Source organism: Netta rufina (genome assembly GCF_964035555.1).
Source record: "Netta rufina genome assembly, chromosome: 8".
NCBI lineage: Eukaryota > Metazoa > Chordata > Aves > Anseriformes > Anatidae > Netta > Netta rufina.
In genome coordinates, this window is record NC_140131.1 from 26,851,602 (window position 1) to 26,868,079 (window position 16,478).

The 16,478-nt window shown below is 35.2% G+C and overlaps 1 protein-coding gene across 2 annotated transcripts in view; it reads right to left on the bottom strand.

Annotated features, from left to right (window-relative positions):
* Nucleotides 1–16,478, bottom strand: part of NTNG1 (netrin G1) — a gene marked incomplete at both ends in the record, with an annotated part of 148,995 nt that overhangs the window by 32,598 nt on the left and 99,919 nt on the right. The window contains one exon of one of the 2 annotated variants that reach the window (XM_084290748.1): nucleotides 155–322. The exons of the other annotated variant lie outside the window; for it this stretch is intronic. Within the exon in view, the coding sequence (XP_084146874.1) occupies nucleotides 155–322 (168 nt within the window). The remainder of the gene's footprint in view (nucleotides 1–154; nucleotides 323–16,478) is intronic. 2 annotated transcript variants of the gene reach the window in all.

Below are 16,478 nucleotides of genomic sequence, written 5' to 3' on the forward strand. Positions count from 1 at the left end.
ACTATGGCAACGAGGTGGAAAGTCTACACAGATGTTCTTATCCATTGAAAAAGCTCATTCTGGCTCATCTGGCAAGTAAGCAGCAGTGGTCCCTAGCAGCTGCCGGTAGCTTAAAAGGCACAGAAAAAAAGCCGCAGTTACCCCCGGGACTGACCTATGCATACATTTTCATCGTCCAGCTCTGCAGAAGCATTTCTGAAGTAGCCCAGCCTGCATAACTCACAGTGCTGACCTCTAGTGTTGTGCTTACAGCTCACGCAAATGACCGTATTGAGCAGCTCGATGTAACTGCACCGGTTGGAGTGCCCGAAGCATTCACAGTCTTTTAAGGAAGAACAGAAATGTATACAAAATGTATACAGCAGCAGAGTAATAGCACATTACATGCTTAGTAAAAATGAACTATGGAAAGAAATATGAATGAATGGCACGTACATGTTAATCAATGTAACATGGACAACAGCAGATGTTTATCTGCAATGAAAGTGAGGGTTGTTTCAGGCAGGTTAGTGTGACCCGACCACCATGGCATGACGTCAAAGACTGACTGCTGTTGGCAGACCTGATGGAACTGAAGCATTTGCAGTTGTAAACCTTTCAGGGGTACTGGAGGCTCAGTTTCCACTGATAGAAGTGCATGTCTTTTTTTTTTTTTTCTTTCTTTCTCATATTTGAGATGAATATAGATCAAGACACAGGAAAAACTTCCTCATATTAAAAATATTAAATGCAGTGGACAAAACTGTCAAACTTAAGCATGCTTAAATCCACAATGAATGAAAGATAAAATAAAAAAGCTTTGTTCTGACATAAGTAGTGAGTATTCAAAATTACTTCTGAACTTGGCTCAGGGTACTGTAACTGGTAGGCACCTTGGGAAAAGGACTATATTAATTCAAGACTAAACAAATCTCCAGTTTGACAATTTTGGCTAGCACCTCCTAAAACAATTAACAGAGAAGTGGAAGGAAGAAAGATTACTATTCAAGAGTTATTTTCAGTACATTTCTGAGGTAAGCATTAACCTATTTTTAAAATTTGAGATGAAAAACCATTGGGCCAGAATACATCTTGAAAACTCTGAAAATGTATACTGAATAGAAAACATGCTTATTGCAGCCACGTGGACTGCAGCTGACATGACAATCACTTCTTAAAAAAAAGCACCTTGTTAAACATAGAATCCTATTGCCTCTGAGTACTTAATGACAAGGAGTATGTGGTTTTATCCAGAAAAATGTAGAAATTAGGAAAGCATCAATATCACTATACAAGGCACAGCTATGCTTTGTGTAGAAACCTTGTGTAGGTCTGACTGCTCAGCTTTGAGGCTGAGCCCAGAATGAATGCAGGAAAGGTTATTAGGATGATCAAAGAAGTAGAGAGCCTATTTAAAAAGTGTTCTATGATAATTTGGCCTGTTTAGTCTAGGAAACTGAAGAAGGGATATCACTGGGCTATAAATACATCAAGGAAATAGCCTTGTGCCATCCTAAGTGAGTATCTGTGCTAATGGACAACACTGGCACAAGAACAAGTGGGTGTTAACTGGTCATAGAGAAATTTCAGCTGCAAATTAGTAGATGGTGTCTCACCGTTAGGGCACTGAGGTTCTCAAACACTTCCAATCTGTAGCAAAACCACTCATGCTTTAGAGTTGCAGTGTATTAACGTGGTGAAAGAGATTATGATATGTTTCCTGCCGTAATGGAATGCAGTGACTTGAGGGCTTTGAGGTCTTAAAGTTAACTTAGGCTATAATTAGATAAAGCTGTAGCAGAGGATGTAAAATGTTAATTTTGGAAATACATGGAAGGGACCAAGTCCCTTGTTTATTTTCTAAAGTACACTGCTGATTGTGGTGGGGCACGCCACGAGCCCACTGGTTGTTGATGTAGGGCATCAGATACAAACTTTGTTCCTGTTTATATTTTTATTAAAAAAAAAAAAAGTTAGTACATATTCATGAGTATGTTAAGTAAAAATACATATCTACTTTTGCTGTTGTCTGATCTAGCAGACTATAAATAGATTGCATCTTTTCTTTTATCTACATTGCTTAACATAACATAAGTTTCAATCTTGAGAGCTGTTTTTTGGCTGCCAGGAAACATTAATTCAATTTACATATACATAGTTAACAGATACACACTCTCATTCTCTTTGATATTACATTGATAAAGTAATGTTCACAGTTCATGTCAGTCTAATAATTTTGATGCCTCTAACTGCTGGAGTACAGTAAAACATTTGGTTTTTCAGTCTTAATATGCTACCACTTGACATATTAGAGTAGGAAGGAAAAAAGTGTTAATGTTTCTCTTCTGCAACTGGTCAGTGAGATTGAGCATTTTAGCCAGCTGCCCAGCACCATTTCTCCACTAGCATATCCATCTTACCTGAGTAAAAACTGCACAGGGAAGGGGCAACTGACCTAAAAGTGCTAGCAAAAAGGATCACAGTGAAAATTGTTACAATGCTAAATTTTAATGTGTTTTATTTCTAAAATAAGAAAGATTGGTTGGAGATAGGCATTATGATCCGTCTGAAGCTCAGATTAAGCAGCAATGCTGTCTTAGTCTCTGCTTTGAGAAAGAACCTGTCTTCTGCCCCCATTACACAACTTGTTTCAGCGAGAAGATACCGTGCTGTTATGTTCCTTAGACTCGTGGCTAAATGTAATCACACTGCAGGTGAATTTAGAGGAAAGAATTTACATCGGTTTGTGAAACAGTAATGGGCAGCAGAATAATAATACATTTTTATGTTATAAAAATATGCAGGCTGTAAATAAGTGACAGTAAATCAGACTATACTACCTCATCTTGTGTGTTTAAAATAGCATTCTGTGAATGAATGACTGCGCTACTTCCACTCTGAAACTGTGATATGACCTTTAGTAATACTACTACAACACATAATTGGCTATTACAAAAGCACAAGAAACAAAACTGCACATAAAATAATTCACTGCTTTAACAGGGCTTGCTACAAGTTATGAACTTGACTAAAGAAGCATTAATAATTATGAAAGGCTCAGTTTGATGTACACATACACTCTTTAATATATTCAGAGGGACTACAAAAGTTCATATGTGTCTTATCAATATTAAGGGTAATTAATGAGACCAATTCTTGACCTCATTGCAGTCTCCAACTGCCTCAGCAGTGGGGGGCAGGGAAGTGCTGATTTCTTCGCTGGTGACCAGTGATAGAATGGAGGGAATGGTAAAAGCTGCATCAGGGGAAGTTCAGACTGAATATTTGGAAAAAAACGTTTTCACTGAGAGGGTGGTCAGCCCCTGGAACAAGCTCTCCTGGTAAGTGGTTATGGCCCCAAGCCTGTCAGTGTTAAAGATGCTTTTTGAAAATGCTCTTAGTTATGATTTAACTGTTAGGTTGCTCTGTGTTGAGTCAGGAGTTGGACATGATGATCCTTGTGGGTCTTTTCCAATTCATGTAATTCTGTGAGTTGAGTGGATACTCTGTTTTGTGACAGTTGTGCGGAAAAGCTCTATGAATCTTCATTTTTATGGCACGGTAAATGCCATGTGGTATACTAAAAAAACGTGGGTTAACTGAAATGGTCTAACATCTGATCAAATATTAGTAATGGCAGAGAGGAAAAAAATAAAAAGCCAGGATAAGTTAACTAAAGTCCCTTTATTATTATAACCATTTTTTTCTGATTTTTGATTGTTTCAATTTTGCTAATGCAATCATATGAACTTATTCTTTTATTGCTGTTGGCCTGATCAGTGATCATTTATACATTCCTGGGTTTATTAAAAATAAATAATAGTAATAACAAGCTATATAAAGGGTCTGCATGTGACTGAAAGGGAAGTGATCTCTCCATGAGTTTCATGAGGTACTTCCCTGAATTACTCATACAAAACGTACAATTGCATTCAGCATCATGGCAGCTGGGAGTCTGATAGCTGTCAGTGCTGTATGGCCTTCTAGCTTATCATGTGATTCACCTAAACCAGCACAAAAACCAGAAAGTAGCCAGCATATTAGAAATGTCAAAAGCACAATTTTAAGGTTTTTAGCAAGTGTCTGGCTAGCAGCCCCACGACTTTCATGCACTGGTCAAGCCACATAGTCACTGAAAGAGATAAGGGGGAAAGTACCAAAATCAGGCTGCAATGTTTACCAACGTTGAAATGATACGAGCTTACTGTGCTAGAAAATGCTGCATTCAGTTCTGAGCACCATATGTAAGAAAAGACATACAAGCTTAGAGATAGTATAAGGCTGAATAACAACAAGGAGTAAATGGTTTGGAAAATAAAACCTTGGAGAGGTAAAGCTAGCTAGGTGTGTTCAATGTGAAGGAAAAAGGAAGATGGGAGATGAGATAGCCATGTTAGATTTGATAATTATCTTTGGATGATTCAGAATTGTCAAATTCCTTGGTATCTCACAAAAGAATTGACTGTATGAACCTTTAAAGATGATTCCCAATGGAATGATTCTACTGTGACAACCCCGCTCCTGTTGTATAAAACATAATAAAATTACCTATTGAAGGAAGCTCATGAAAAGGTTGATCGTTTAATTGTTTTGTTTCTATAAACTGAATAGTCATTTTTCTTCACTGTTATAATGCTATGGTTTTACATCTTTGAGATGTAAAATATTGTTGTGCTATCAGGACTAGGTTCAGCTCAAGGTTCAGCTGGGACTGGTAAAACATGAAATGTCATCACATGAAACAACGGTAAACACACATGGAAGGGAAGCATAATTTTAAAACTAAGACTGGTAATGCATGAGACAGCTATCAGTGTCATTTTCTAATCAAAAGAACAAAAAGTATTTCAAGAAAAGTGCTTTCAGAAATCATTTAAATATTTTTTCTTCTTCATTTTCCCGTAACCGACTTCATCCTTTGTATGCTATGAAATACAAAGGAGATTTCCTTGTAACCTTAGAAATTACCTGATTTGTAACAGTTATGATCTCATCAAATGGATCAAACCTAAGTTCAAACACTTGTTGATTTCTCAAATCCTTACTTGTGTGCATTTCATGAATAATGAGATATTCACAGCAGCTACAGAAAGACAAAGCATCTTTATATGTACTCTTTACAGATAAATTGATGAAGAAAACCAATGAGAAGATCTCAGAGTTGACTATGGATGATAGAGATGCAAACAAAACAGGTTGCCTGGACGTCACTGAGAGAATATTGGCATCTTTCATTATGTCCGTATAATTCCATTATTTTGATAAAACACTTAAATATCATTTCAAAATGTAATGCCTACACTCTCAATTTGTGCACTGTTACAATAAAATGAAGATGTAAGGCACACTTACAATGCATTAGAAGACATAAGTATGTACTACACTCCATGGCATTTACAGATGCGTCTTGATGATATGGACAATTGACATTTTATGTATTGTATGACCTCAACTAATCTATTTGTTTCCTAATTTGTTTCCTTTTCACAATTTATGCGGATTGGTGAGGAAAAGAATCTCTACCAACAATTTGCTCTCTAGGCAATAATCTGAATGGTAATATTCTTATATTTAATCCTTTAAAAACAAATGACATGTCACTTTATATGCCACAGTACCACGAAAGCATATTTATTTTTTCTCTGGATAGCTTATGTTTATGTGACTTAATGTTTCTGTTGTCATCAACGAAGATGCCTCACCAGTAAGCTGATGGGTACACTTCACAGATATTCCAGATTCATACAGTGCAATGTTTTCACAACACATAGCACTATGAAATCACTGTATGAATCCAAGAATTCCTACCTCTCTTGTGGTTTGCAACTTGAACAGAAGAAACAGTTGTCATAGTTAATTTGGGAGCAACTGTATAGGTAATAAAACGAACAATAAATTAGAAAAGATTTTCTGTAGGAACAAATCAAAAGATTAAAATATACTTTAATTTTTTTTTTTTAGATTAACTTTTACAGTGTTAAATTTAACATTAAGAATGGTTACTGTTTTGTTAGGAAAGGGTGAAACTTGGTCAAAATGAATTATAAGTACCAACTATTGAATCATTTGAGCTTTTGATCCAAGATAAGGGGAAAGTTATCTGCACACTTTGGCAATTTTGTGTTAGTGGTTATATGATAATTTCTCTCAATCCATGACCAACGACTGTATGGTAACCACTGTGGGCTGCGAATGGTTTTATTAAATTTATTCTGGCCTAATAACATAAACAAAGAACACACAATAAAATAAAATAAACTGTAGGCAGATTTTTGTAATTATTCTCATTATACGCTATACTTGACTGAAGTATTAATTTAAAATAATTGTGAAACACTGTAACAATATGCTGCAAACACATAACTGGAGTATAAATACTTTTTATTTTTTGTGTTTTGTGCTCCATAACAAAATGTCAAAATTATATTTACTAAAGCTGGCTCTTATTTACTAGGGAAGAAACAATGAGTTATTTTGTTCTGTTCAAGACGTATTGTGCAATGAAGTTAAGTCTGAGAACACAAGCAGTACAATTGATTAAGCTATAAAATCCATTAGAAATGCTGAGTTATTTCATCAGGAATATTTAGATCTAAAATTCCTGTGAATAATGTAGACTAATCTTTGCAGAGAGCAGAGAAGCAGAGATGTACTCTGTATTTGTTTGTTTGTTTAATTAAGGAACACGGACAAAATTCTGAAAAAGAAAATAAAAAATGGCCAAGTGAAATTATTAGAATGCTAAGTGTCACTTCATCATGTCTATTTAATTCAAAACACGTGAATAATGCAAACTGAAATATATTGCTAATCTTTATGGAGAGTACAGGTCAATTGGGATTTTCTATTTTTTTGTGGGAAGCACATATAGTACATTAGGTTTTATACCTCTTTATGTCTCAGTTTGGTCACTGTGATCAACAGATATAAAACTACAGCGCTTCTAAAGTAACTTCCCCAATAATCCCTAATACGTTTTGTTCAGATTAGTAGCTATTTTCTACATTGCCTTTTCATTCTTCATCTGCATGTGTTATAGGCAAGAAGAGACACTCTGAACTGTCAGAGCAAGCCACAGGCCAAATTTTTACAGGGATTTCTTGGGAGTGAATGGTTACTGGGACAGTAAATAAGAAGAACAAAAGGACATTGTTTTTTACATTGAACAATAATTATGATTTAATTTAATAATTATAGTATATAGCTGAATACAACTTCAAATAACAAATAATCTTACTTTTATTTTATTACTAATCTTTAAAAGTTGTTCTGTCACTTTCAATGCTAATCATTGTGCCAAAGTCTGCAAATAATATTTTGTGTGGCACTTGAATTGTGGAGAACTGAGAGTCTATTCTGCAGAGAATGTGCTTGTATTGTGAATTTCACACAAGCTAGGAATTCCCAGCTCACTTGGGGAAAAAAAACAAACAGACGTGGAAATAAGACGTTAACGCATGGGTTTGATGTAGACAATGACAATCTTTCGCACTCAAAAATCTAAAAACTTAGTCATAATATAGACTATAGTTTACACAAGTCCAGCATTATCCTGGAACTTCTGTTCAACCTAATGTATATTGGTACTTATAAACCTGTGTTTCTACTTTTCCAGACTTTATGCAGTGATGTTGTGTGTGATCTTATTGTTGGAAAATGCTCTTTTCAGGTAAGGCTTGCTTTATGGTTAAATTCTGTAGATATTTTCTCACAGAATAGCATTACTCAGCACTGAAAGAAAAATGAGTTGGATTATCATTGTTACTACTTTTTTTGCCATGTGGGACTCTTAGGAAGCAATTTCAGTAATTTTAGACCACTAGGAATTTTACAGCATCCTACCTTGATTTGGTTTAGAAACCTCAAGGGAAGAAATATTCGGCCATATCCTATCAAACTTTGGAGGATCTGCATGCATCAGGAAAAATCAGGTTTTGTTATTTACATCTGTGATATTGTTCTAAACAGGCAAGCATATGGACAAAGACATAGACTACAAACATCCATTTCTGTACTAGTCTAAGTTGCACTTGAACAGTACATGACTCCACATTAAACAAGAAAACAAGCAATTGATGATTCCCAAAACACCAAATGGACATAAAATACTGTGCATAACAATTTATCTTCCATGGTTTAAAATAATGTTCTTGATAAGAGGATATCCAAGACCGATATATTTGGTTCTAACACCAGGAACAAAATAGAAATGTGTTCTGTTAATCTGCTCTGTAGAGATAAAATGACATATCAGACAAATATGAATTTCTTACCAAAGACACATATCTTACCGTAGCATCCTGATTTAAGGCCTTATTGAGTGAATTATACTTCTGCTATTGAAATATATTTACCAGTAGAATGAACCTTTTCTTTGCTCTCACATTTTTGTGTGTTGTGTCTGTTTCCTATCACCTCTACTAACCTATTTCCCAGATTATTATTATTTTCTGGGGGGTAAAAACAAAAAGTATAAATTTCTTAAGGGCCCTAAATGTTACCTCCATATAGTGGCATTTTGCCTCTGAACAAAAGTATTAGTTATGTCTTTTCAGAGTTTCATTTCCTTTAGTTCAATGTGTTTTGGGGCTGGGGTAGGGCAGAGTTCTAACCCTTAACAGGAATGGTGCTGGTACTGGACCAAGTAAAGGGTGTGAGCTGGGTGGTTGAAAGCCTCTTTGATTCTGATGTGGGACATGATATTCATGTTCTACTTCTTTTTCCGTTCTCTGTCTTCATTAGCAGCTCCCATCTGCCTAGCTTTGGATATCAGATTTGGACATTTTTATCTTCTGTGAGTACTGCAGCTGTTACTTCCTTTCTGAGCTGAATAGAAAACTTCTTAATGGTCACATCAGCCTACATAGCAGTGATAAAAATGGGGAGATGGCTGTTTTATTTCTACATACAAGGAATTCACTTGAATAGTGAATGGATTGCAGTCGTTACATCTTTTTGGCATCAAGGGTCTATGCTTGTAGATCTTTTTTGAAGCATGTGTTTTTCACTGGTATGTCATTCTTAGTGGAAGACCTTCAGGGAATCTAAGAGAAAAAGACTGATGCTTCAACATCTGATGTGGAAGGAGGGCTATATTTGTTTTCTGTTGTATCCTCTGACCCATTTGTTAAAGGTGAAGTGAATTTGGCTGGATGTGGATGAATGTCCCAAAACTCCTCCAGGAGAGAACAATTCAAGGAAAGGATAATGGCCTGTACTGTGCCATTTACTGTTAGGTAGTCTTCTGCAATTGAATCAAAGTGTTGACCTAATTATTTGTCTACATCATCTATATGATCTCTATATATAAATCTACATCATAATCTTACGTTTTTGTGCTTTTCCCTTATCAGTCAAGAAAACGGAAGAAAGGAAAACCAAGTCGGTTTAGTAGATTCTCGAACAGTCTATGTCTTGATTAAAAATAAACTTCCTCTACTAATCAGATCCACCAATTCACACACATAGGAAGTGCAAACAGAGTAGTCAGTGCATGAAAAAAGCTATCTAAAAGCCATGCTTACTGAGGTGGCATAACCCTGGCACACTAAAATGATTCTGATTCCACATACCTTCCTCCTCCTCCTGAAATACTGGCTGACTAGTTACAGTAAAGAAGTTTGAAATGCTGACAAATTGCTTGCACAGTTAATTCACCGTTAAAGTTTTGGTAAAATTTTAGGAACACTTAGGCTTGACCAAAGTGTTTGAATAGACTGGATGTTAAGGAATATGCATGAAAATTGGGAGTTGAAAAGGAAAATGAATCTTTGATTACATTTTCTTTCTGTCTCCTGAGCCTTTTTCTCTTTTAACCATCATCCAACATCACAGTTGTTGCAGAAAACCCATCACATTTCAGACAGGAACTTATAATACCCTACTTCGGTTGCTGAACGTTGAATGGCATCCCTACTTCAAAAATTCACATGCAAAATGGCCTAGATAGTAACAGATATAAAAGTAATAGCATCAAAGCTTTGTAATGCCTTAGGACTAACCCTCTGGTATATCTGTCACTTAGTAAACTGCAGGTCCTATATATGATATCAGATAAGCTTTTATTCTGATAATGATTTCCCCAAGGAATCTCGTCTTGTCCAAATAATATCATTACTTGTGTGACAGAGAATCAGGGTTACATATTTCTAAGTAATCCCATAAATGCTATAGATCTGTGCTCATTTTAGCAAACAATGGAGACTGTGATTTGCTACAAAATAATTAAAACTTCCCTGATCCTTTAAATTAGATTATATTCAGCTGAGTTTCTTAATGGGCATCCAAAATAATTAAGAGCATATTTACTTTTCCTGAAGATGAAAAATTAAGATTTTTTACAAGTGATTATTACTAGTTATTAGTGATAATTATAACCATCTTAGAAGGGACTTGTGGAGGTCATTTGTTCCATCCTGTGCTCACTGCAGGGTCAACTTCAAAGTCAGATGATAGTGCTCAGGGTCATATCCAGTTGAAACCAGATGCTTTCTTCAGTGGCTCTGGGCTGCTTGTTAATGCTCCAGGAGGCTTAATGCTTCTGTTATGCACTCTATTACTCACTTTATTTTTTTAATCTTTGGTAAAGATAATTTTTTCCCATGTCCTTACTCATGAAATGTATTATCACTGAGATTGTTTCCTGATAAAAGTCAGTTGTCTTCTCCATTGGAAAAAAAAATCAAAGATATGATTTTAAATGCTTTATCTAAAAATGTATGTGAAACTTCCAAGTCAAAGAAGGTTGACGATCATTCCCACAAGTATATTGGAGCAGATGAGTCATTCTTTGAACAGACATCAGTACGATTCATTTAGCAGCTAGTTATTCTTTTATAGCAATTTGTGAAAATATTTCTAGTCCTCAGTGATCACCACAAAACATCCTATTTATAGAGAAGCTGACTAGATAAACTAAGCTCTTCCAGAACAGTTTTGTGTTTGCATGCTATGTTCTGTTACTCAAGTACTTATTTTCCAGAATAATTAATTTTGGCATACGTATTCTGGAACATGCACTGGATAAATCTAGAATATTACTCTATTGCAATATGTTACAAGATAATCATTCTGGGCAAACAAGGCTACAGATATGTGAAAAAGAGCTTCTAAAAATCCATTTTAGTGTATTATTTAAATATACTGTGCGCACATATAAGAGTAAAGGTATGTGAGATATGAGTGATATGTGAGTGAGCAGAAAATCAGCCATTTCATTTTAAATTTGCATTGGAAAATTCTGTGGTTTTAGGTCCTATTGTTTGAAAGACAATTATACGCAGAAAGTAACTCTTGGAAAATCTTGTTTTCATGAAGTAAGGAAAAGCTGGTTGTCTATTTACTAGGTGTATGATCATTTCCTGCCTCCCAAACTCAAATGCCTGTTTTGGATACATAGTATTAGAATTACCTGTGATATTAAATAAAGGAAATATGTTTCAAATATTCCCTGGAAATGCAATCTGCACCACATGCCACATCATGGTTTTGAATTGGGGAAATAACAGAAATGAAACAGGTCATTTCAGCCTTATTTCAGCCTTATTCCAGCCAGACGGCTGCACATGAAAAAACTTGTCATGATGTTGGCAGAAATTAATCAGTATTTTGCTTGCTTCTCACTTCAACCAAGTCCTGAGCTGAAACTAAAATTAAAATGTATTTTAAGCCCTCCAACTGAGAGGGGCTTATCCTTCCTAGGGGATGGAGAAAAGAGGGCAGGTGATGCAGCATGTGAAGACGACCCTGCTACCTGGGCAACTGCTCTGCAGCAGACTAGGGTGTTTTCACCTCCTATACTGTTCAAGCTGACCTGTCCACAAGCAATGCATTTGCTGAAAATTACTGTTATTAAATCAGTAAGTCTTAAGTAACACTCACTCAAATGGTGGACAGGGAGCACTTGTGTTGACTTGTGTTCACTACTGTCATTACTTATTTACGTTACCATTGGGAACCTTAGTGAGAGAAACTGTTTAAGTGTTTATTAATGGTTGTGAAACTTTTACTTAAAACGTAAAAAGGAATAAAAACTTGTCAATGTAAGTTTAGTCATTCTAGTAGAAGTCCAAGTCATTGAAAACTGACCTTGCCACTGCCTGTTTTAAACAATAAGTAACAAAGTAAAGATTGTTTCTTCCACAGTATACATTTCTGTTGAGCACAGTGGAATTAGATGTATGACAGCAGTTTTTGGTTTCATATTAAACAAAATAAACAAACAAACAATAAAAATAACAAAATAAAAGCTCATTCAAATCTGTGGCAGTGGCAATTTAGTAACTGCTGGAATAATTTAATGTGTTTAGACAGATGGCATGCCATCGCTTCTTGCAGAGATCACACGATCATTATTACGGAATTTCTAGGTCTGTTTGAAGTCATGATAACATACCTCATGAGAATTTGCCTTTCAGCGCTTCTGTAATACTGGAAATCTATCTCCTCAAAAGGGAAGAAATGCTGATACTATTTTTTTTAAATCACCCAATATTAAATTAAAAAAAAAAAAATACTGGGCCAATGTTAGGCACTCTTTTTTGGAGCAATGTAGGAAGTTTCATACCTGTTCCTTTGAAGAAAGGAGAATTCTGCATAAATGTGAAGATGTGGTTGTTTTATGGCAGCTCCTCAGCCATAACATCTTTTATAACTGTTGGAAGAATTTAAATGCAATTAGTCCTTTACGTGTCCAGTTGTTGTCTTAGACTAAAAGAAAGCGAACTTTTTTGAGTCTTTAAAAATCCAGTGATTCAGTTCTGGAAATTCTTAGAGCTGCTATCAGAAAAAAAAAATCCACTGCTTTTTAACAAAAGCATTGGCTAGTTCTCACACTAATGAGGTGTGAAGGAGTATTCTTCAATTGTAAGTATTTCCAGTGAAGTATCACAAATGCACAATGAATTCAGGTATTTTTAAATGCAGTATTTTATGTAATTTCTCATGAAAAAAGGACTAATTCTGTTGATAGTTTGTGGGAGTGGTTCTTTTTTATTTTGAATGGTTCTGCTTTTTTCCTACAAAGGTGCTGGAATTCACTGTTGGACTGGGACTATTGTACTGTAATTCACAACTGATGAAGAACAGTAAATCAAGACCTGTTTTAAAAATCAGAATGCTGATTTCAAGACTCATTCTGCCCCTATACTCTACAAAATAAACTGATTACATGTCTAAGGGAGAAAAAGAAAGAGGAGAAAAGATACAGAGGTGCATTTTTTCCACAGTAATTTCTTCCTAAGCTTTAATGATACTGTATTTTTAAATATCTTTATGGATCTAAGTTTTCTGAGTAACTGCAGCAAAACTTGCATATTGAAAGTGCAATATTTCTTCCTCAGGTACTACTGTTCTTGTTGAAATGTTGCTACCTCTAGCATCTCCATAGAGCCCTATCACTTGATTGTTCATTAACAGCTAAAACAATATAGCAGGAAAATGAATAATCTCCTGCATATTACAGCAAATCATAAAAGCCCTGAAAAGATAATTTGATACGCTGACTTTTAACTAACTCAGAACAATGAATGTAAATCAGGATGAAGAATGAGAAACAATACCGAACTGCCTCTAAACTGGCCATGTCTACTAAACTGGAGAGAATGGCTCTTCTTATCTGTTAAAATTGGTGGATCTGGCAAAACAAAACAAACTAAAACAAAGACTCCCCCAAATCCCAACTCAGCAATTCATCGGCGCTTCCCCAAAGAGTGTTGGTAGTTTCTGACATGCCACTAGAAATCACTCCATAAAGAGTGGATTTCTGTTCAGTGCTGGGGTCAGCAAAGGCATTCTGCTTAGAGAACTTCAAGGCTAAAATCCTACTTATACAGAAGGAAAAATAGCTTTGTTATGAATCCTATCAGGTAAATAAGCTACTTGCTTTTTTTTTTTTTTTTTTAAACTACTTGGAATGTTAAATTCTCTTTCAGATCTGGTGTTCAAATTAATGCATTATACCACACAGGATGTCCGTATCTTTTTGCCAGCCTCTTTTCTATTTATCTATCACAGAAACTTAATTGTTGAAGTGGAAAATTCTGGGCTCTTGGAGGTACTGAAGTAAAGGAGGGAAAAACAGATAGTGATATTGTCTTGATATAATCTGTTACTCAGATAAGGTGATTGCCTTAGGCTGATCAGTGTCTGATCAACACTGATATTTATTTGAAAGTTGGATTTGCATAAAATTGAATTGAAATAAGAACATTTTGCTAGTATGTCCAAAATAATACACACACCGTCTGAAGACAATATTTACATGTTCTGAAGGAGATAAACATCTTAATGGGTCTCTTAACTGTAGAGTTATCTCTGTAGAACTTGACCTCAAGTAACAGAGAAATAACTACAGCCTAGTTATGTTCATATCCTACTGACATATACGTATGTTAGTGTGCTACGTATATACTCTAGTCCAGAGTTTGGCACTGTAATGGTTTTGATCTCGTGACTGTAAATTTAATGAGACAACTTCTCAGTTGGTGCCAGGGTGCGAAATCAGGTCCACAGTACTCCCAGTATGGTTAAAAAAATGCAAACAAAAAAACCCTCTAGTATTTGCTCTCAAAACCTTTTACTATTTATATTTACCACTTTAAAACTTCATAACAAAGATGTAAAACAAATAAAACTACATTCATATTAATGCTATTTTAAATGCAAAAACATATCTATCAGATCTTTCAAGGTTAAGAAACCAGGAAAATAAGAGTGCCCATTCAATCTCTATTTTACTTTTGTGTCTCACGTTCATTATCATTCAAAAAAAAAAAGTTCAAAAAAAGTTCTCTTAATTTGAAATTGGCTATAAAGAAGAACAGAAATATAGTGAACAAAGCTGAGAATACCATTCGATTGTCTTGATTGCACCTTGCACTTGGGTGCATGGTTTGTCTCTAAATTCTGACTCATCTGCCACCAGCAGGCTTTAAGGTGATAATCACCCACACAGAGCTATTTGCACATCATGTCTATCTTATCCTGTATCTAATTATACCCTTTATAACAAACTGTTTAGCATAATTAGTGGAGTTATGCTTTACAGGAATAAAGGTAGAAGCTATAGGTTAGAAGATTCAAGTTTTTGAAGGCATACATGTACAAATTAGTTACTTTGGTATGTGGTCACAATAACGAATACTTTGATGTGTTGGTCTATGTGAAATTATACAATGATTACTTTAGCAAGTAAAACAATGCAGTTCTCAGAATATTAAAATACTGTATATAAGCACTGTTGATCATAAAAGCTTAAATTATGAAGTGGTTTTGGGACTCATTAATTGCTAACACTCTCACCAGTATTTTTTCAAACATGGCTGAAAAATGCTGAAAGGGCCAGCACTAGAATCAAAAATGCTGGAAATGACAGGAGAACCTATTACTCAATTGATAGACAACAGCAGGTACAAATGACCTTAATGGGAAAGCTCGGATTTATTTTTTTCTAGATGATCAGAAAGGATGTTTACTTAATGACCACTCTTTCTTTGTGCTCAAACTTTAAAAATGAGCTGCTTTAATACAAGATCCTGTGTATTCACAATGATTTTTTGATCCAGAATGATATGCATATATGCACGCAGTTAAATATATTTTATTTCTCTTGGGCATGCTTTCATTGCAGTCTTAAGAGTGTCTAATGAATATAGGTTGCAGTGGCATGTTATTTGTATGCTGGTAGTTTAGTGTTTTTTCCTTCCCTCCTTCCTGTCCCTGTCTTACATATGAGGAAAAGCTTGAAGCACACAAAAGCCAATACCCCCACAGTACTGTTTGCAGTCAGGCAAAATAAAACCTTAACTCTATCTCCTGAGAATAATTTCCTGTCCTCAGGTGGGGAGGAGCACTGCTGATATGAACATAAATATTGTATTAATATAGACAAAAGAAAAAAATAATGCAGAATCCATTAAAGCAGCCACAACTAATTAATCTTGTTTGGTTTTATGTATTAATGGTACTTTTGTTAAATTCTTCTAGAGACCAGGATAAATTCATGGCTTCTATCCTTGTTTAACTGATAATTCTGCTATTTCTATTCTATAGGAAAGATATTCAAAGCATTTTGTGAGAAGAGCTATTTTTCCCCTGAGCTATTTAAGAAATAAAGCATGAAAAAAAAAACAAGCAGATTATCAGTATTTACTTGTGCTCATGAAGAGATGCTCATGCTTCATCCTTTCCAGGTAGGCAAATAAATTTGTTGAATTCTACCACATATTACTCCAAGATGTTTACAGAGTATTTAAGTTAAAGCATAGACTTGAAGTAATTCTTGTATTTCCTATGGCATATTAAACAGGATTTTCTCCATTATTAATAGATAAACGGTACTAATCACCCCAGTGTAAAACACAAAGAGGTCAACATTGCATCCTTTCAGGTCACCATTGTTTAAAAGGCATTTGAGTTTCCCTATTAAGTTTTCAAAGGCCAACATCTGCTGATGCTCAGAAATGGTAGATGTGGTGACAAAGGCTGTATGGAGCGTGAAG